General features: G+C 61.0%; 1 protein-coding gene across 2 annotated transcripts in view; it reads right to left on the bottom strand.

Moving 5' to 3' along the window:
- The window catches only part of SARDH (sarcosine dehydrogenase), a 58,206-nt gene that overhangs the window by 22,953 nt on the left and 14,893 nt on the right, over nt 1-20,360 (bottom strand). Inside the window, exons 10-16 of one of the 2 annotated variants that reach the window (XM_039255184.1) lie at nt 19,173-19,259; nt 18,822-18,912; nt 15,622-15,763; nt 12,586-12,669; nt 10,413-10,526; nt 5,434-5,572; nt 4,080-4,193 (exon numbers count right to left, since the gene is read on the bottom strand). In XM_039255184.1, coding sequence (XP_039111115.1) covers nt 4,080-4,193; nt 5,434-5,572; nt 10,413-10,526; nt 12,586-12,669; nt 15,622-15,763; nt 18,822-18,912; nt 19,173-19,259 — 771 coding nt within the window. The remainder of the gene's footprint in view (nt 1-4,079; nt 4,194-5,433; nt 5,573-10,412; nt 10,527-12,585; nt 12,670-15,621; nt 15,764-18,821; nt 18,913-19,172; nt 19,260-20,360) is intronic. The other variant, XM_039255185.1, reaches the window with a different exon arrangement.

Raw genomic sequence — 20,360 nt, 5'->3', positions numbered from 1 at the left:
CCGGGCATAGCGAGTGGGTGTGGGGGGAGATGGGCAAGGGGCCCCTGAAGCTGGAGAGTCCCCCTAAGTGCCTCTCCCTGGACCATACCTCACCCCACCCCACCCCCGCAGCTGTGGTAATAGGTACACTACCCACCACGACTGACAAGTAGGCACGCCTCACTACCCTTCCCTGCAAAGGAGGGCCCGGCTGGTGGCAGAGGGCTGGGGATGCAAGGGCGCCAGGCCTCTCTCCCTCTCCGGGAGCACCTGCTGGCCGGGCTCTCGTTGGGGGGTGCCCAGGCAGGGTGGGGTGGGGCGGGGCTGGAAGCTTGGAGCCTCCTCCCTCCTCAGTTCCACCCCAGAAGGAGCAGAAGCACGGGCTGCGGGCCTCCTTCCACCCTGTCCAGGGGGCCCCTGGGACATTCCCCACCTTGTCATCCCATGTGCTGTGTTCCCTTCTGCTCCCCCAGGTGCCACGCAGGGGCCTTAGCTTCCGGGAAGCCCTCCCTGAATACCAGAGCTAGAGGCACCTCCTGGCAGGTGGCCAGACCCTGGGGTCGGCAGCGGCCCACCATCTCCTGTGCCCCCACATCCCAAAGCAGCCCCCAAGTCCCTTCTCTCAGCGCCCATAGGCAGCAGCACCCCTGGGCCGGCTCTGTCCCCTCCTGGCCCAGCCTCCAACCCCACCCCCAGTCCTGTCCACCACATCTTGACCCCCTTGCTCCCCAGCCCTCAGGAGGGACCGAAAGCACTCCCTCCGCCCGTCAGAGCCCGCGCCTCACAAGGCACGTGGTTTGGATACACTTGGCCCGTCTTCACCCAGGCCCTCCACTCACTGGTGCCTCGCCGGACCCAGCTCAAACACCTCCTCCTCCGGGAAGCCCGCTCACCCACCCCAACCCTGCAGAGCAGCAACGCGCCCTCACCGCAGTGGCCTGCCCCGTTGCCCGTGCCTGGGGGCCGCGTCTGTACCCCCTCCCCAGTCTCCCTACAACCAGGACAACACCCTGCACGCACCTTCGGATCCTTTGGGCTGTGGGGCTGGGAAACAGGCTGCTCCCCAAGTCCCTGTCACACCCCCCTATGGGGACACTTTGCAGGGACACTACCCCACCCCACCCCGGAGGACACTGTCTGGGAATCACATAGGCCTTGGCACCAGGCTGGCCTGGCTGAGAGGGGGTTCTGTGGCTTGATGGCCTCACTTCTTACTTCTCTGAGACTCCGTTTTCTCATCTGTAAGATGGGCTGAACCACACCTGTCCCCATAGGACTATGAACAGCATCCACTGGGTAAAAAAATCTACCAAAGCACCAGCCAGGTGTGACTGAGTCTCCTCTCTTCCTCCTTCCTCTTAAACTGATGAGCACAAAGGGAGACAAGCCAAAAGGCCAAGTTGGCCCCCAAAAGGGCCCCCTGACCTCTGGGCTGGGGACTCTTATGGGCCCCATCCTCTGTGTAGCACCAGGGGTCTGAAACCACCCTAGGCCCCTCCCCAGGGGTGTTGCCGGGCTGCCTGGGGCCAGCGGGGTGGCAGCTGCGGGGCCTGACGCTCTCCTGGCAGCTGTCCCTCACTGAAGATCCAAAGTGCCAGGTCCTGCGGCCGCAGCGGGCTCAGCTCCGGGCCCAGCCTGCAAGCAGCCATGGCAGAGAGGGCGTTCAGTGGGCACTGAGCCCAGGGGCTCGCGTTCCAGCCGGGTACCTGGGGGCCGTGGATTTTATCTGGCACCTTCCTGCAGTGTCAGAATGTCTCCTGCAAGCACGTCTTCCTTGGGGATATCAAAGATGGTTCAAGATCACGGTCAGCATTGACAGCTGCTCTGTACGCAACCTTGATCGAATGCAAACCGCCCCATCCTCTTCGACTTCATGGTGATCTGATGTAACAGGTGTAATTAACCGGCGTCTAAAACATGCATATTTAACAGGCATGCATATTCATGGCAGGAACGCTACAGTTTTTAAGGCCGAAAATAAAACGCAGTCCACATGCCGCCGGTTTTCTCGTGTTTGGCCGTGTCCCCGGGCCCGGCAGCACGTTCCAGAGCCTCCCGGGCTGTGACTCAGGCGTCACGGCGCCTCCCTCGCCACGGGTCCCGCGTGCTCCCGCTGGCAGGCTGAGCGCAAACCCGCCCCCCATGCCCAGGCAGCCGTGCAGTCTGACTCAGAGGCGCCGGAGTCTGGGAAGAACACCTCCGAATTACGAGCACCGTGCCCTTACCTCGGCTCCACAGCCTGCCCATGCCTGGCCCTGGCAAGGCGGGTGCTCCTCAAACCATCTGCGCCAGGAAGCCACCTGCTGAATCTGGGCGCACCTGGGGCAGCGGCTCAGTATACAAAGTGCTTTCACTATAGCTCCCTGTGGTGAGGCGACCAGCAAGGTCCCCATTCTCCAGATGGGGAAACTGAGGCTTGGAGCCATGGGCCACAGAGCCAGGCAGTGGCAAGACCTGGCCCAGGACTTTGGTGGTTGGTGCCCTCACTGGGGTCCCTCTCCATCCAGCTGTTTACAGTCACCTTTCTAGCTGTGGCAGCTCCTACCCATCCCCAGAGGCTCAGACCAGAACATCACCTCCTCCAGGAAGCCTTTTGGAGGCTACTTCCATAGCCTCTAGAGCCCTGCTCTCTTCCATCCCCTTGCTCTTCCACTTGGTGCTCTATGGTCTCTTCTTGGCCCTGTGTGATACCGTGAGATCTCGGAGGCCCCAGCCAGCCTCCTTCCTCTCCTGCCTCCGCTGGCTGCCCGCATCTGTCTTACTGTAAAGGCTCTGTGAGCACTGGGAGAAGGAAGGGGCGATCGAGTTCATTCACAAAGCACAGCCGCCCTGGCTGCACCCACTGCTTTCCCGGCTCCTGCACCACCAGCGCCAGGAGGTGGGGGGCCCCCAAGCCCTGGCTGCACCCAGTAAGACCCCTCACCCGCACTCACAGCCTCCGGTCAGCTGGTGCTACGCCACGACACTGTGTTCAGCAGTCAGCCAGGGACCCAGGAGTCCACCCACCCTCAGCCCCCAAGTCCACCCCCAAGGAGTCCGTGTCCAGCACAGCAACCTTGTCCCATCACCCCTGCACCCCCCCCAGATATAACCCCAGGGGCTGGAGTCTCCTGGGTGCCTCCAGCAGCCTGGGAAATGGCAAGTGCTCAGCAAGTACTTGTTGAACTTGTGCACCTGCCCGGCCAATGAGCCCTCCTTCTCACTCGCCGCCCCCTCCCCCACGGCCTCGGGAGCTCGCCCGCCAACCCCTGACTGAGTCTCACCGAGGACACAGCTACATCTGTTGGCAGCATGGAGCCGGGTCCCCGGGGGCGGGGGCGGCCAGCTTCTCTGAATGGGCTGAGTCCTTCCTGCTGACGGACCCTCTCCCTGGCATGGCTGACACCCTTCTCCTCTGCAAACCCAGTCTCTCAGAGTGGCGATGGGGCCCCTTCCTGGAGAAGGAAGGTGCTTCCTGCTCTCTGCGGATCTCAGCCATCTCTCTTCTTGCCTAGCCAAGACGGTTACAGGACTAGAGGTGACCTTGCTCCCGTGAGAACCGAGAAGTAGGGTCGGGGAGTTGAAGTGACAGGCAGCAGATCTGGCTCAGCGTAGCTGTCAGGGCTGTGCAGACAAGGATAGCAGGTACTGAGCTACCTGTCACTGGAGGCATGCAAGCAAAAGTGAAGGGGCTGCAGAGGGCAACCGAGTAACAGCTTGAGCACCGAACCATATACCTTCTAAGGACCTGCCCCAGCCCGAGACGGGATTCAGCAGAGATCAAAGTTCCAGAGACATTGGTGGCAGAAAGGAGCTAATGTGTCCAAGTGGGAGGGGACCTGGCCCCATCTGTGGCTCCCTCTGTTCTGGGCAGACAAGCTGAGCACGCCCACGTCCACGCCACGCCACGGCACAGACAGATTCAAAGACATAATCACGGAGCACTCAGAGCCGCCGTCAGTGCCAGAACAAAGCCAACCTCTGGCCTGAAGCGACACCCCTAATCTCCCAAGCCCTGACCGTTGCGCGCGCCACGGGTAATTACAGAGCTGCCCGTGGCAGCCCATCCCCGACCCAGGGCTGCAGTCACAGCATCACTCAGCCCGTGGGGCACCTCTTACCTTCAAAGGCGGGGGCCAGGGCCGAGGCCTGGGGGGTAGGGGCCAGGCGGCTGACGGTCAGGTCGCTCTCGGTGCCGCCCCTGTGGTTCAGCATGCATGTGTACACGGTTGAGCCTGGGGGCGAGAGAGAGACCCAGAGTGTGTGAGCCGCTCAGCACAGCCCGGCACACACGCCTGCCTAGCCACTCGATGGGGTGCCTGCCCTAGGGCGGGTGACCTCGACAAGGCGATGCCACCAACACGGAGGGGCCCAGAGAGGGAGGGACGGTCACCCACGCTGTCATTCCCTGAGGAGGAAGGATCACGAGCGGGGCTTCTTTCTTCTTGAAACACCTCGACCTGGGACATGGATGTCCCCCACCCCCCACATGCCAGAAAGTTCTTAGGAGCAGGGCTCCGGTCTCGCTCACTCTGGTGCTTCCGTGTCTGCTGAGCAGAGGCTCCTAATGTCTGTGCATAAATGACTATGTGGATGGATGGATGAATGGAGGCAAATGGGAAGGTGGATGGAGGGGTGCTGGGGTGGGTGGGTAGGGGGGGCAAATGGGGTGTGGGTCACGGGGAGGTTTAAGAGGAGGTGAGCAGGAGGAGCAGGTGGGTTGACTGGCTGAGAAAATGGTGTCATGGGTTGAATTGTGTCATGAAATGATATGTTGACGTCCGACCCTGAGTACCTGTGAATATGACCTTATATGGAGATAGGGCTTTGCAGCCGTGATCGTGTTGGATGGTCATTGTGGTGGGCTCAATCCGGGATGCCTGGCCTCCTTGTAAGGAGAAGAAAGTGCAAGGAGCTGTGACATCAAGGCAGGGGTGAGGCTGGTGCAGCCACAGCCGAGGAACACAGAGGATTGCTCGCCCCCCGCCCCCAGGAGCCGAGGAGCCTGGAAGTGTTCCACCCCGGCTGTCAGAGAGAGCACAGCCTTGCTAAAGCCTCCTGAATTCTGTATTTCATCCTGTATTTGTATTTAATTCTAGAAACCCTACTTGGGGAGAGTGTTCCCGAATGGGCTCCACAGTCCCAGGAGACATTTACAGAGAGCCTCCTGCCTTGTATCCTTTCTGGAACAAAGTAAACAGAGAAGGAGGGAAGGAGGAGGGGGAAGGAAGGGCAGGGGGAGGGATAGAGGAAGGTGCTGGGAGCCTAGGGCCTGAGGCGTGGCAACGAGGGCAGAGAGATGTAGACGCAGGGCCCAGGGCCAGGCCAAGGGGCAGAGCCCTGAGTGTCAGGATGGGGCTCTGTGTCAGAGGGGGGCGGGTCAGCTCGCCGCCTGGCCTCAGTGTGCAGGGCTGTGCCCAGGAGGTTCTTCCTGGCACCAAAGTGGGACAGAAGCATGGCCCCCGGAGCTCGTACCTGGGGGTCGGCTGACATCAGCAGAGAAGAGCCAGTCGGCAGCCTTCCTCGCATCCAGACCCACCAGGTAGAACTTTCCAAAGTAGGACATGTTGAACACGGCAGCGGCCCCTCTGCAGGCCAGACACTCCTTCTTGATCTGAAAAGTTCCAGGGAGGAAGGATGCCATGAAGGGCTCGGAGCCACGCCTCCCCAGAGCTTGGGGCACTGGCCTCTTTGCTGCACACCTGCCCCGAGATCCCCTCCCCGCTCCCAGCTGGCAACCCACCGTCACCATTCTCCTCAAGCACAGGGAACGTTCTCCCGGCAGACTGTACACCACCAAAGAAGACAGTGCAATCAACGGCATGCTCTTGGACCACAGCAGAATTACATTCAAGTCGAGGGCAGGAAGAAAGTTTGCATGTAAGTGACATTGAACAGCCACTCCTGAATAACCAAAGGATTGAAGAAAACATCTGGGGTGGGTGGGATAGGAAAATACTTTGAGAAGGATGCTGACGGAAGAGGGGATGAAGGCAGGGCCGTGCTCACAGAGACCTTACACCTGCAAATGCTGCCATGGAAAGGAAGCTCTCAATCAGTCCATGTCTCAGCTTCCCAGTTGGAGAAACTGGAAAAAGAAGAGCGAACTAAACCAGAAGCAAGCAGAAGGAAAGACTTAATAAAGACCAGAATAGGAAATAGATGAAATGAGGAATAGTTGAGAAAATCAGCAAAAACAAAGCTGGTTCTTTGAAAAGATCAACAAGATTAACAGACCATCAGCTAGACTCAGAAATAAAACAAGACAAGAGACTCAAAGTACTAAAATCAGGGAAGGAAAGAGGAGACATCACTACCCACCCTACAGCAGTAAGAGGATTCTAGGGGAAACCCACGTGTAACCATATGCCAGCACGTGGCATGTGAAATGGACAAATTCGTAGAAAGACACAAGTTACTAAAACTGACTGAAGAAGAGGGATGCCTGGGCAGCTTAGTCGGTTGAGCATCTGACTTCAGCTCAGGTCATGATCTTGCAGTTCGTGAGTTCAAGCCCTGCATCGGGCTCTGTGCTGACAGTTCGGAGCCTGGAGCTGCTTCAGATTGTGTGTCTCCCTCTCTCTGCCCCTCTCCTACTCGTGCTCTCTCTCTCCCTCCCTCTTTCTCAAAAATAAGTAAACATTATAAAAAATTTAAAAAAAGAAACTCCCAAGGAACCCACTAAAATCTATTACAACTAACAGTTCAACAAGGCAGCAGGATACAAGATCAAGGTGTAACAGACAAATAAAAACTATTATATTTCTGCATTTCACTAACAATGAGCAATCAAAAATGAAATTCAGAAAATAATCCCACCTACATCATCAAAAAGAATTTAAAAATACCAATAAATTTAACAAAAGAAGTGCAAAACTTATATTCCAAAAACTCGGCAATATTTTTGAAAGAAATTAAAGAAGGCCTGAAAGAATGGAAAGACATCTCATGCTCACAGGATGAAGACTTGATATTGCTAAAATGATGATGTGCTCTCCAAATGGATCCAGATTCGGCACAATCGCCATTAAAATCGCAGCGGGCTTCTTGGCAGAAATTGGCAAACTGATCCTGAAGTTCATACACAAACGCAAGGGACCCAGAATACTTAAAACAGTCTTGAAAAAGAAGGACCAAGCTGGGAGACTCCTGCTTCCTGATTTCGAAACTGACTGCAAAGCCACGGTGATCACACTAACACAAGGGTATGCACATAGGTCACTGGAATGGGGTTGAGAGTCCAGAAATAACCTCCCACGTTTATGGTCACGGCTCTTCCACAAGACGCCAAGGCCGGGCGAGGGGGAAGCCACGGTCATCAACATGCAGTGCGGGCACAGGGGGACAGCCACATGCAGGGAAGGAGGTGGGCCCCTACCTCACACCAGACACGAACCTTAGCCCAGGTGGGTCCAGACCTAAGAGTAAGAGCTGAACTATAAGATTCTTAGAAGAAAACACGGGAGCAAGTCTTCATGGCCTTGGGTCAGGAAAAGCCTTCTGAAATATGACCCAGCACATAACAATATATGTTATATCTCAATATAAAAACCAGTAACCCGATTTAAGATGAGCAAGGTGTCTGAACAGACATTTCTCCAGAGAAGATGTACGAATGGCCAATGAGCACATGGGAAGACGCTCAACATCATTAGCCAGGAGGGAAATGCAGCTCAAACCCCCAGTGAGATCCCAGCTCACACCCACTAGGATGGCTGGGATCAAAGAGAGAGATTCACAAGTGGTGGTGAGGACGTGGAGAAGTCAGACCCTCATCTGCTATGGGTGGGCACGTGAAACAGAGCGGCCACTTTGGAAAACAGTCGGCAGATCCTCAAGACGTTAAGCATCGAGCTCCCATATGATCCGGCCACGCACCTGCTAGACATCTACCCAAGAGAAATGAAACCTATGTGCACACAAACACCTGTCCGTGCATGATCACAGTGACATGACTCCTAGAAGGTAAAGAGTGGAGACAGCGCAAGTGTCCGGAAAAGTTGCTCAGAAAAAGAAGTGACGAATCACGGATACGACTGAAAACGAGTACGGATCTTGAATATACTGTGCCAAGCGCAAGAAGCCAGTCACGAAAGACTGCATGATGTAGGACTCCATCAGTATGAAACGTCCAAGCGGGTACAGTGCCAGCGACATAAGAAGCTTTCGTGGTCGTCTGTGGGTGGGGACGACATGGGGACAGAGTGGAGGATGGGGAGTGACTGCTGGTGGGTCAGGGTTTCTCCTGGGGGTGGACAAAAATATTCTAACATCACCTCGTGGGGACAGCTGCACTGGCCCGGGGGGTAAATTTAAAAACACCGAATTGGGGGGCGCCTGGGTGGCTCAGTCCCTTAGGCGTCCAACTGCAGCTCAGGTCATGATCTCACGGATCGTGAGTTCCAGCCCCGCGTCGGGCTCTGTGCTGACAGCTCAGATTCTGGAGCCTGCCTCTGATTCTGTCTCCCTCTCGCTCTGCTCCTTCCCCGCTCACGCTCTGTCTCTCTCTCAAATATAAATAATCATTTGAAAATTTAAAAAGAAAACACCGAATTATATACTTTAAGTGGATGTGTTGTGCAACATGTGAATTCTATCTCAGTAAAGCTGGTTGGTTTGCTTTTTTACACAAAGAACACAGCGCACCTGCTGGCTGGTGTACGGATGCCCCCGCCGGGCCCTCCAGGTCCCGTGTTAACTGTCCATTTTTCTGCCCCGTCTTCTGTCCGGGCACCATGGCATATTCGTGCTAAACACATCACCCACTGCTGAGTGGAGGCGCCCCCCCTTGGTATCCGTCGCCGAGCGCTGGGGACCTGTGTCACCTCCTCCCACCCCACACGAGGAGGCTGCCAGGAGCGCCCTCTGAGGGCCCGGGGAGGGGACGCACGGTTGGCTGCGGGCTACGTGGCTGGAGGACCAAGGAGCCTCGCATCCAGCCCGCGCTGTCGAGCGGTGCCCCCCCCAGCTCCGCGTGGGCGCATCGGCATGAGCGGTGAGAGCGTTTACACCGGGGAAACTGGCCAAGGCCCCACTCGGGCTTCCCCGGGGGGTCTGGCACCCCACAGGAGCCCCAGATGCCGCCACCCCACACCCCGCAGACACTGCTGCCCTCTGTGGGGCTCCTGCTGCCCCTTCCCTGCAGACCTTCCCTGACGCCTGGGGCCGCAGAGCAAACCCTGACACGGTCTCCGGGCTGAGTCCCGACACCCCGTCTCCGCGGGCTGGGGAGGCTGCCAGCACTGAGAACAAGTGTGTGTTTCATGCTCTGGGACTGTTCCGGCGCCTTTGCAGAGGCTGGACGAAGCCACCGAGCCAAGTTGGCATCCCCTCCGGGCGCCCACGTCCCCGAAGGCCAGACGTCCTGCAGGCCCTGGGAGCCGCGGGAGCCGAGGTGCCAGACTCCAGGCGGCGCCAGGGACCCCAGAGCTTCGCGACACGCGTGCCTCCGGCTTCCGACGCCCAAGCCCCTCCCCCGGTGCCTTTACCACCAGAGCGAGCTGGGGCGGGGCGGGGGAGGAAATGGATCTCTCCCTGGGGACCAGCCGCAGAATCTGTGAGGCCCGGTGCACAATGGAACCTCAGGCCCGGTTCCTAAAGCATTAAGGGTTTGCAGGTGGCGAGAGCAAGTGTGAGTCCCCACGTGGGGCCCTCTGAGCCGGGGCCCCGGGTGACCTCACAGGCCGTCCGTACAACCAGGAATCTGGCTGGCTGCCTTTTCCTCCGAGAGGGTGCTTCCCCGGGCGGCCCCGGGCTGGGCGCCCACAGGCTTGGCTCCACTGCCACACTAGGGGCGGGCGAGGCCTCCCTCGCTCTCTCGGCCACGTTCTACTGGGTGATCCCTTTACAGAACGGCGGGCCGCTCAGCGTGGAGGCTGGCGTGGCTCTTTCTGCCCAAGCTTCCCTCAAGAGCACCTCTGCGTGGTGCAGACTGCGGGGGGTGGGGGCAGCCCGGCCCCCACAGCCTGTCGCCCCGACCCCGGCGGGAGTCAGGTCCAGGCACGCCAGCCAGAGCGATGACCAGCGTCGCCTCCCCACTTCTGGAGCCAGAGGTGCAGTGAGCAGACCCCAGACCCCAGACCTCCTGCTCATCCCCTGGAGGGGCCCATATTAGGTCTACTCTGTGAGAGCCACCGATAGCAGCTCTCCGGAGGAGCCTGTCACTCACACAGTCTCAGGAGGGAGGGAGGCCCAGAGAGGGGCAGCCCCTGGCTGGGGCCACACAGCCAGCCCCAGCCCCACCACCCGAAGCGGGAATACTGCCGTGAGGCGTGGCAAGGCCGTGGTACAGGGGAGGGAAGAGAGGAGAACATCAAAACCGAGTCAGCCCAAAACAGGGGTGAACAGTGGAGCCCACAGGGCCTCTGCCGGGACTCGCGTGGGGTCCCCGAGGGTCAGCCCCACCGGGAGCCCCACTTTCTCCTCCCTCGGGGCTGGGGGGCTCAGCCACTGACCACGTCGAGGTGGGGCGGGAAGTCGAACGTGTACTCGTCCCCCAGCAGCCGGCCGTAGGCGTGGTCGCCGTGCGCCTGGTTCCCATAGGCACCGTAGTAGTCGTACTTCAGGACCTGAGGGAAGACAGGCTCGTCACCGCCCCCCGCCCCCGTCCTTCCCGCCCCGCCCTCCGCCCCCCCTACGCTCGCTCGTGCGCTCGCATGTTCATGTGCGCACACGGCTGGGCAGGCGGGGAGCCGGTCCCGCAGGGGTGAAGGTGGCTTGGACGATCCGGCCTCACCGGCGCCCTCTGGAAGGCGGTGTTGGGGGCACAGCCTGGGGGAGGTGAAGGGGTTCAGGAGCCCCACAAACCCTGGCACAAAAACACCCTCGTCGCCGTGGTGGTGGTGCGTCTGAGGGCCGGTGGGGAGGCTGGGCTGTGCCAGCTGGGGCCCAGAAGGATGGAGAAAAAGTGGGGTGTATTCGGGGTGGGGAGAGACGGGCGCGTCACCGGAGAGCTCTGGGCCACCGTCAGGGCTTTCACCTCAAGGCTAAGACAGCAGGATAAGACCCCAGAACCAGGTCCCCGAGGAAGAGGGTGACGGAGTCTTGGGCAAGCCCTGCTCCGAGTGCCTCAAGCTTCTAGGGAGGGAGATCCTTTCCGCAGACGAGTAACTGAGGCAGAGATTAAAACTCGCCCGACGTCACAGGCCTGGCAGACCTTGCCGCGTGGGCCCCAGAGGCTGGCTCCTCGACTGCCCCTTGCCTTGGCCCATCCTGCACTGTCAGCGGCTCTGAGGTGCCCACACACGGCCAACCCTTCCCCAGCCCTGCTCTTACCGAGGGGCCAGTCAGCTGCCACCCCCAGCACGGCCAGACCTACCCAGCCTCTTATCACAGGTGCGAGCCGAGTGCGGGGTCCTGGCTGAGCTGGGTAACTCTGCTCCCCGGGCCCCAGCTCGAGCCCTGGCATCCAGGGCAGGGGCCTCTGCACAGCCATCTCCCTGCCGGGCCCCTGAGACCCAGAAGGGACATCCCAGCTGCAGCCTGGCTAGGCGTCAGGGATTTGGGGGACATCTTGTCACTCAGTGCCCTGGACTCCCAGGATGGCTCCCCGGTGAGAGGGTACAGAGCCTTCCCATCTCCAGTCCAAAGGAATGTTCTCGATCCCTGATCCAGTGTCCTCTCCTCACCCAGGGGACAGGGGTTTCCAGGGACAGGCCAGCTGGGATGTGGACGGCTGTGCAGGGGGCTGTTGGAGACCCACCCTGTCCCTGTGTCCCCAGCCTGGCAGCCTCCTGGGGACAGGCTGCGCCCCCTGGCGGTCTTAGAGAGCCCAGCAGCTCCAATCGCTCCGTGCCTCACTCCGTTCGCCTGTCCCTCCAGTGGTTAGGACCTCAAGGGAAGCTCTGTGCTGCCGAGTGAGCCCAAGAGAAGGGACCTGCCCGGGAAGGCTCTGAGAACCCTGGCTTCCATCTTGCCTAAGGATGCCCTGGGACTGGCCTTAGGCCGTGAGTTGCTATGGCGACGGGAGGTAGTTGCACGGGAAGGGGGCCTGGTAAAATACAGCAGCAGGAGAGGGTTTACATTTGCACAAATCTGGATGCAGCTCTGTCCCCCCGATTGGGCTGAGAGCCCCCCACCGCCCACTCAGGGGACCCCAGCCCACGAGTTTCACGAGCATGCTGGCTGAGTACTTCTCTGACCACCTGGGCCTGTGGGAGGCACCGGGGGAGTGGGGGAGCCCCCAGGAGGGCACCCAGAGGCCAGAAGGCTGTGAAATCCCAAGTTACAAACCAACACGGAATGCATAATTCTGTGCTAAATCCTCCCACTAACGTAAAATAACAGTGGCAGTTGCCAAAAATATATGAGCAAAATTATGAGAAGATGCGCTCATTTCTCCTGCACGGCGGGGGAGTCCTGTGCGTGGCCCCTCCCTGTGGGACAGCAGCTTTCCCGGGGGCCCCCGGGCTCATCTAGGCCTTGGAAGGCCTGGCTGCCGTGGGTGGTGAGTGACGGCCCCGGAGACATCTGTAGGGGACGGCCCCGTGCTCACAGCCACGTCTACAGGGGCTCAGCCTTCCCGCACGCAAGGGGACTCACCCGCCGCACAGGCCCCACCTTGGGTGGCGGTGGCAGGTGGGGTGGCGTGGACGGGTGTGGGCGTGGGCGAGGCCCGTGCCTACTCACTGGAGCTGTGCCTTTCGGGGTGAACCATCCGGGCCGCTCCCAGCCCTGTCGCTCCTGGAACACGCAGCCTCGGGCCAGCAGCTCCTGGGTATGGGTGGGGAACGAGCACGCTTCAGGGGGGCCAGACACCCCCTGCCTCCCGCCGTGCAGGGCAGCAAGGGACCGAATAGGCCACTGATCACCCCAAGGAGCAGAGGGCAAAGAGGCCCTGACTCTCGGAGCCGGGACCCGAGCCCAGGCTGGGGCTGCCCCAGAGCCCAGCCCCTCAGCACCCCCTGCAAGAGAATCCCTACTGAGTTACCTTCTGCTCAGGACACAATTGCATCCCCCAAATTCCTACTTAAAGCCCTACTCCCCCACCCATGTGACCACAAATGGAGGTGAGGCCTTTAAAGAGGGGATTAGGGGGGCGCCTGGGGGCCTCTGTCAGTTAAGCATCTGACTTTGGCTCAGGTCATGATCTCACGGTTCGTGGGTTTGAGCCCCGCGTTGGGCTCTGTGCTGACAGCTAGCTCAGAGCCTGGAGCCTGTTTCAGATTCTGTGTCTCCCTCTCTCTCTGACCCTCCCCTGCTCACTCTGTCTCTCTCTCTCTCTCAGAAATAAATAAAACATTAAAAAAAAAAAACCATGGCAGACGTGTGACGCGTGCTATACCACAGGCCAGCCTCAAACAGAGCGGGCCAAGGGAAAGGTCACAGGTTGCATGTGACCTTCTCTCATGACCCTTCATGAGCCACTTTCATGAAGCGTCCAGAACGGGCAAATCCTCGGACAGAAAACAGATCGGTGGCTCATGCAGGCTGGGGCGAAGGTGGGGAGAACAGGGGGTGGTCACTGCTTCCTGGGCACATGGCTGCCTTTCGGGGGCATGAAAATGCTCCGGCACCAGATGGTGGTGAGGTTGCGTGGCGCTGTGTACGTACTTCCTCCCCCGAATTACGTGCTTTAGAATGGCCAAAATGGCAAATTTTGTGTGATGTATGCTTTACTGCAATCCCAAACCATAATAGACTGAGTTCGTTTTCCGGGCCTGATGTGCCCGTGCATGTGTGCTGGCATCTCCCACACAACACCAAGCAATTCTCGGGCCCCAGGAGAGGGTCCGAGAAGCCAACCCAATTCTGACACTGCCTACCCGAGGGCAGCAGCAGATCTCCCAGGCTGCGGGCTTGGTCCCACAAGGCTGCCCCCATCTCCTACTCCAGGCTGTTACTGGGACTTGTGACCGATGGGCCGTCGAGCAGACCCCCCTCCTCGGGCCAGAGCATCTCACAAGACTCAGAGGAATGCTTTCCCCACTGGATCGCCCGCAACTCCAGGCTATAGCTCTGGAGCAGCCGGACGCGGGAGGGGAGTGGGCGCCAGGTGTGGGGAAAGGGCACGGGGCTTTCGTGGCCCTCCAGGCCCCACTCTGCACAAATCTCCACGCGCTCACCAGGACAGAAGCTCTCTGAGCCCCTCCTTTGGGGTTTTTCTGGAGGCCCGTTATACGGGCTCGGTGGCCTCCGTGGCCGCCGGTGAGCAAGTCCGCCTCTAGCTCCCCCTTTGAGCTTTCATCATTCAGGAAATTCCAAGGTTTGGGGAACTTTGTGTCAGAAACGGGACTGGACAAACACTAAATTGGTATTTCTTATTATAAGTCACAGTAGCACACGGATACAATAAAGGGGAATAGTGGCAGAGTTCTTTGACTGGGGGACAAACAATAATCTCCACTCTCAGGTTTGGGGGGGCCCTGTGGCCACGGGCAGCCTTGGGGGACCGGCAGGAGGGCCCACAGTGCGCAGGCGCCCACGGCTCCAGACAGGCTGTATCCGCTGCTCCCGTGGACCCACCCAGACCCTGAGCGGGCCGAGAAGGGGACACTGCCAACCGGTGGCACCGAGGAACGTCCTCCTTGGACACCCAAAGGGGGCAGCACAAGGGGCAGTTCTCAACACAAAAAAAAAGCCCGCCGTGAGTGTGGCCCTGTGGCTCAGGGAGGTCACCTTCCCGAGGAGGGGATAGGGGCGTGGCCTTCTCTAATAAAACCATTGTGGCTGGGAGGTGTCATGAGCAGGGCTGACCACGCGGGGAAGCGGGCTCTTGGGTGAATTCGGATCACGCTCCCGCGCCTGCCATGTGCCCCTTTCCACGCGCCTGGAAAGCTGTGCACGTCCGGGTAACACTTCTGAGCCCATCTCCTTCCAGTGCGAGCCAGGCAAGCCCTGTGCTGGCTGGGGAGGCTGTGGGGCTGTCAGGATGGGGTGACCCGGCAGGCTGAGGACAGCAGGGCGGTCACCCATGGCCCGAGGTCCCAGCTGGCCCCCCGAGCTCAGCCAAGAGCACCGGTGAGGTCCGCGAGCCTCTGCCCGGGAAGTGCAGGGGACACTGGGGCCCTCTGGGGTCCAGTTACCGGAGTCCCAGACGAAGGAGTTTCCTTCCTTCAGCTTCAGTGCCACCTGCCTCCCGCCCCACCCCCCATTCGGCAAACACCCCTGAATGCGTACTAAGGGTCAGGACTCCGTGCTCAGTGCTCAGGAGCCAGAGAGATGAGGACACAGCTCCTGTCCCCAGGGCCCTGGAGCAGCCGAGCTCGCAGCACAAGGTGTGGGGGGTGGGGGGAGAAAGGGGAAGTGGAGCTGGGCTGGGAGCGCGGGGAAGGGGCCTGGGCTGTCAGGGGCTTGGCGGAGTGCCACAGCCGGGCTCCAGGAAGGGCACCTGACAGTGGGTTTCATCGTATGAGTAGAAGCTTGCCAGGGAGGAAAGGCATCCCAAGCAGGCCCTACACGCAGGGTGCACGTCTCCTCCACGTGCTGCCCTCTGCCCATGCCCGTCTGATGCGAGACTGCACACACCTGCCAGGCACCCGCCCCCCAGAACCCCCCCCCCCACCGTAGCAGTCAGGGAGGACCGCGGGCTGTGCGCTCTGAGCACTGTCCGTTAGTCAGAGCCGGGAATGACTGAGCCACGCCTCACCTCGCCCGCCCTGGAGCTGGGGTGCCCCATCCCTTCCGTCCCCCCCAAGCCCTGGACTGCGCGTCGGGGCGCGGCACCTCGTGCAGGGCGTCTTTCCTCATGTTGCGCCCCGCCAGGGGCTCGTCGTGGGGGAAGACCACCGAGTAGTTCTTGGCGTAGGACTCGTGGCTGCGCTCGCGGACCCAGCGGCGGTGGTCGGTGAGCAAGGGATGGAAGCGCCTGCGGTGGATGGAGGGGCGGCTCACTACCGGGAGCTGTTAGGGAGGGGCTGGCCAGGGACCAGGGCAAAACCGGACCCGCGTCCCTCTCCCAGAGTCCTCCCTGGGGCATGGGTTCAGGAGGGGGTCCGGCCTCTACTCCCCCGCGTGGGAGGGAGTCTGGGCTCTACTCCCCCATGTGAAAGGGGTCTGGCCTCTATTCCCCAACATGAGAGGGGGTCCAGGCTCTATTCCCTGTGTGAGAGGGCAGCTCAGCCTCCTCACTGTGACCCCCCCACCATTACGTGGCCTCTCCTCCAGCCTTTTCGTGGGCACAGCAGCTGAAGACACCCAACAGCTTGTCTGCTGGGTGTCCTCGAATGGCCACGGCTGCCAGAGCCCACTGCATAGCGGCTGGCGCACCTGGGTCACAGGCCCCCAGCCCCTCCCACACACAAACCCCCAGACCAGCCTCCCCATCCGTCCCTTCCCTCACCGTGCACCTGCTGGGGTCTCCCACTCCCCCAGGCCTCTCCTCCTCATCCACAGTCCGTCCTCTGTGACTCCTCACCGGGCCTAACGGACTCTTGGTTTGCACGTTGTTCTGATGGGGGCGGGGCTGCGGATGTGCGTTTGTCACCGTAGGTATTATCGCCAGTCGTGGGGGTCATCTAAGGAGCCCCTTCCTGGCTCAGGCCCAGGGCTGGGCGCTGTGCACGGGGACCCTGTCTGCCTCACGCCGCCGTCCCTGCTTTGACTCACTTCCACACGAGAGGAGACCCAGCCTGCACTTGTGCTGGGAGGGACCCACGGAGCTGGGCCACGGGGTCTGGGGAGGCTTCCTGAAGGAGAAGTGTGCTGGGGTGCGGGGTTTGGGAATGCATGGCAGGCCTTGGAGGGGCTGAGGTGGGTGTGGGGGGGAGGCTGGGAGCCTGCCCTCGGCTGATGGCCGCTCTGGTCAGGTTCAGCCCATCACCAGGAGCCGGCACAGTTCTCCCAGACTAGACTGATAACCTTCCTAGTGCCTTTGAGAGTCAGTCCCAGCGGGGCGGGGGTGGGGCGCGGTGGGAAGGGGGGTGCTGGATGTCCTCAGTCAGGCCCCCAGGACAAAAGAGGAAGCGGGATCTGGGGCGGGGCGGGGTGATCCCTGTACCCACAGACACCGCCCCTCCGGCAGGTTTCCAGTCTGCCAGAACTGTCACCTCTGCGCACACCTGTGCACGTGTGTGTGTGGCCGGGGCGTGGGCTCGAGCTCAGCCAGAGCAGGACCAGGGACCTGCAGGGGGATGGACCGCTGCCTGGGGCCACGCGGCCTGGCTCCAGCACTCCTCCGTGAGCAAGGCGGCCTGCGGCCAGGGCCTAAGCGGGGGCCAGGGTCAAGTCACCCCCCGCGCTCTAACAAAGAGTGGCTCCTCCTCTCCGGTTACTCGGACCCCAAGGGCTTTTGCTAAAAACCACGGCCTACACCGCAGACCCTGCCTGAGCCAGGGCCGCTGATGCACGCCGCCGCAAGGAGAGGCATTGCTCCCATTTCACAGACGGGGAAACCTTCTGCCTGAGCCCCGAGGGTGAGTGGACGAGTTCACTGCCCCACCTCTACCCGCCCAGGCCCCAGCCTCCTCGCCATGAACCAGCCCACAAAACGCTCCTGCCAGGGAAGGCAGCTGACGTCGGGAGGCCCAGGCCCATTCTCAACGGGGCAGGGCAGGCCTTCACAGGACTCTGCACCCCTGTCCCCGCAGGGGCTCCCCCAGCCCAGGAGGGGTGCAGGCACGTCAGCCACCCTCTGTGGGCCAGGAGGCTGCCCGCCGAGGCCTGGGGTGAGCCCTGATGCGTCGCCTGTCCCTGCGCCGAGGCCCTTGCCCAGGAGGGAGGCCGGAGGCCGCGCCCCTGCCCGTTCTGGTGTGCGCACCCCGAGACTGCAGACAAGTGGCCTCCCGCAGCGGCGCCTCCTCTCCCTGTGTGTAGCAGGAGGGGCTTGGACTGGCCCATCCCCGAGGCCCCTTGCAGCTATCATTTCTGGAACATTCCTCTCTTGGGATCGTGTAGGCACAGCCCCAGACGGGCTCGGAGGCAGCCCCAGAGCAGACTGCGGTGCCAGGGCCGTGGAGGGGGTGGCAGCGGGGGGATCTCAGTGTCCATCTGTCTGCCTCTGTGGGGGCCAGACACCCCCTCCCCCAGCAGGTGTAATGTCTCCAGCAGGCCAGGAAGGGGTGAGGTTAGCAGAGCGGCAGGGGGCACATGGAGCTGAACCAGCACAACTCCCTCCAGGGCCCTGTCAGGGTCTCCTCGGGAAGGCTATCCGGCAGGAGCAGTAAGGGGGGGGCGAGCTGTGTACCCACAGGGGCGCCCCTCCAAGCCGTCGCCCCGACTGCCCCCTGCAGGGCACAGGCACCCCAGACCCACCAATTCCCGCCCTCCAGACCCCCTGCCTGGGAGGGCCTTCGCCCTGCCTGCAGATGGTGGTGGAGACCAGGCCCCCTCCTCCAGCTCTGACGACAGCGCACCCCCCCCCCCGCCCCCGGCTCAGGCTTGTCTAGTGTTTTCTCGCACACGTGATGCAGAGCCTGCGCCCACACAGACCTCACTGCCCGGGGCTGCGGCGAGGAGAGAGCCCGGCACTGGGTCTGATTAATTCCCGCCACCCTGCACGGAATGCTCAGCTGGCCTCCGGGCTCAGGGCTGTCGGAGTCCCAGACTCGGCTCGCGCTCATCATAACCACCCAGCGCAGCCTCACTCCCTGGGCAACGTGTGCAGTCCCTCCTGCTCTCCAGGCCTCAGTCTCCCCACGCGCAAAATGGGATGAGGCGATTCCGCTGCTGATCCGAAGCTATCTCGCCAGTGGGACAAGACATCCTGGAAACTGTCAACATCCGTGGATGTGCCAGACCCGGGCACCTGAGCAACGCCCCTGCTGGCAGCCTTCTCCCCCTTCTTCCCTTACTGGGGCCTCTTCCAAAGCCCTCTGGATTTCAGGGAAGGCTCCTTCCTAAATAGCCCTCGCTATATGCCCCACTCTACCTAATCCCGGGGCTCCTGGTAGCAGCCGCCCAGCCCACAGTCTCTGGTGCACACTCGCCTGATGTCATAGCTGTACATGTCCTTCTCCGGGCGCCCGTGGATGATCCAGTGGGCCAGCTCCTGCCCACAGCCGCCACCCAGCATCATGCCTGGAAGGAGCGGGGCTGGAGGTGTGCATCTGCCCTGGAGCCCCCACCTCTGTATCATGCCCCTCCCGCGTCCACAGCCAGCATCACCCCCTCCCCCAGCCCCTGATCTCACACCTGGGGTGTCACACTCCTGCTAACAGGACCTCGCCCCTCCCTGCAGCCCTCCTCTGCCCTCACCCCTGCCAGCGGCCGCTGTGCTCCGTGCCTGGGGGAGCTGTGAGATCGGGGTGCTGGGGGTCAAGGAGGGGCCCCACACGCACCTGCACTGTTGAACCCACAGCCCAGGAAGAACCCTCGGAGTTCAGGTGCCTCCCCCATCAGGGGCTTGTGGTCCGGTGTGAAGGACTCTGAAAGGAAGGGGGGCCTGAAGCTCTCTCCGGGCCATATGCGCCCAGGGCGGGGTCTCCCGAGACTGCAGAGATTGGAGCGGGGTCTGCAGATGCTCCTTCACCCAGACCTTCCCCGTCCTCACCACTCCGCTCAATGCCACTTCCTCCAGGGAGCCTCCCCAGTTGCTACTGCTGTGTTCCCGAGCTCCTCAGCATCTACTGCCAGAGCCACCCAGCTGGGACCGGGTTCTGCTTTGCAGGATCCAGGTTTGTCTCCTGCTGAGGAGGGGCCTCTCCCTGAGCCCCGTCACAGTGCGCCACCTTCCTGCCGCATCACTGCTCGTCATTCTTGCCTCCTGGACCATGAGTATGCTAGGGCAGGGACTGGGCGCCACTCAGTACTGTGTCCCAAGGCCTACACGGGGCCCAGCAAACAGCAGGTGCTTGATAAATGTCCACTGAATGAAGGACTGCTCCCAAGTTCTTTGGGAGAGGGCTGGGGGCTTCTGCTCTGTGGGCCGATGGCGTGTCACGGGCAGAGGCCAGAGCACGGAGGACAAGGGCACCTTGGGGAATCAGTATAAAGAGCTGAGCTTTGCAGCCACGATCCTGGGGTTGAACCTGGCTTTCCCCTTCGTAGCCCTGTGACCTTGGGCGAGTCACTTCGCCTCTCTGAGCCTGAGTGTCCTCATCTGTAAAACTGGGATCATGCCACTGACTTCACAGGGCTGTGAGTTAGTCCATCTACAAATACTAGCAGCCCACCCGAAAGTGCCCAGGGCGCGGCTCTGAACAAGACTGGTCCCACCCCTCAGGGACGGGGAAGGAGACAGTAAATACATAGATAAGCAACACAGAGACTATCGGGAAGAAAATACAATGGGAGAAGCGGTGGTGAGTGACTCCCACCGGCCCTTTCTGCTAAGCACTGTGGTCACTATGGTGTAGGCGTGGACACTGGGTCACCCTGCTAGTGGGTCATGGAGCCAGGGGCCGGTTCAGGGCTGCCTGACCCCCAGCCGGAGTTCTCAGCCTCTGTGCGGCCTGTCCCCGCACCGGACAGGGACGGGACCCCAGTGATGTGATGAAGGACAGGAGCCTCCCGGGCTCTGCTGGGGG

The sequence above is a fragment of the Hyaena hyaena genome, unplaced genomic scaffold (assembly GCF_003009895.1).
Source record: "Hyaena hyaena isolate Hyena2069 unplaced genomic scaffold, ASM300989v1 scaffold_511, whole genome shotgun sequence".
NCBI classification, from domain to species: Eukaryota; Metazoa; Chordata; class Mammalia; order Carnivora; family Hyaenidae; genus Hyaena; species Hyaena hyaena.
This window is presented reverse-complemented; position numbering and strand designations above follow the sequence as displayed.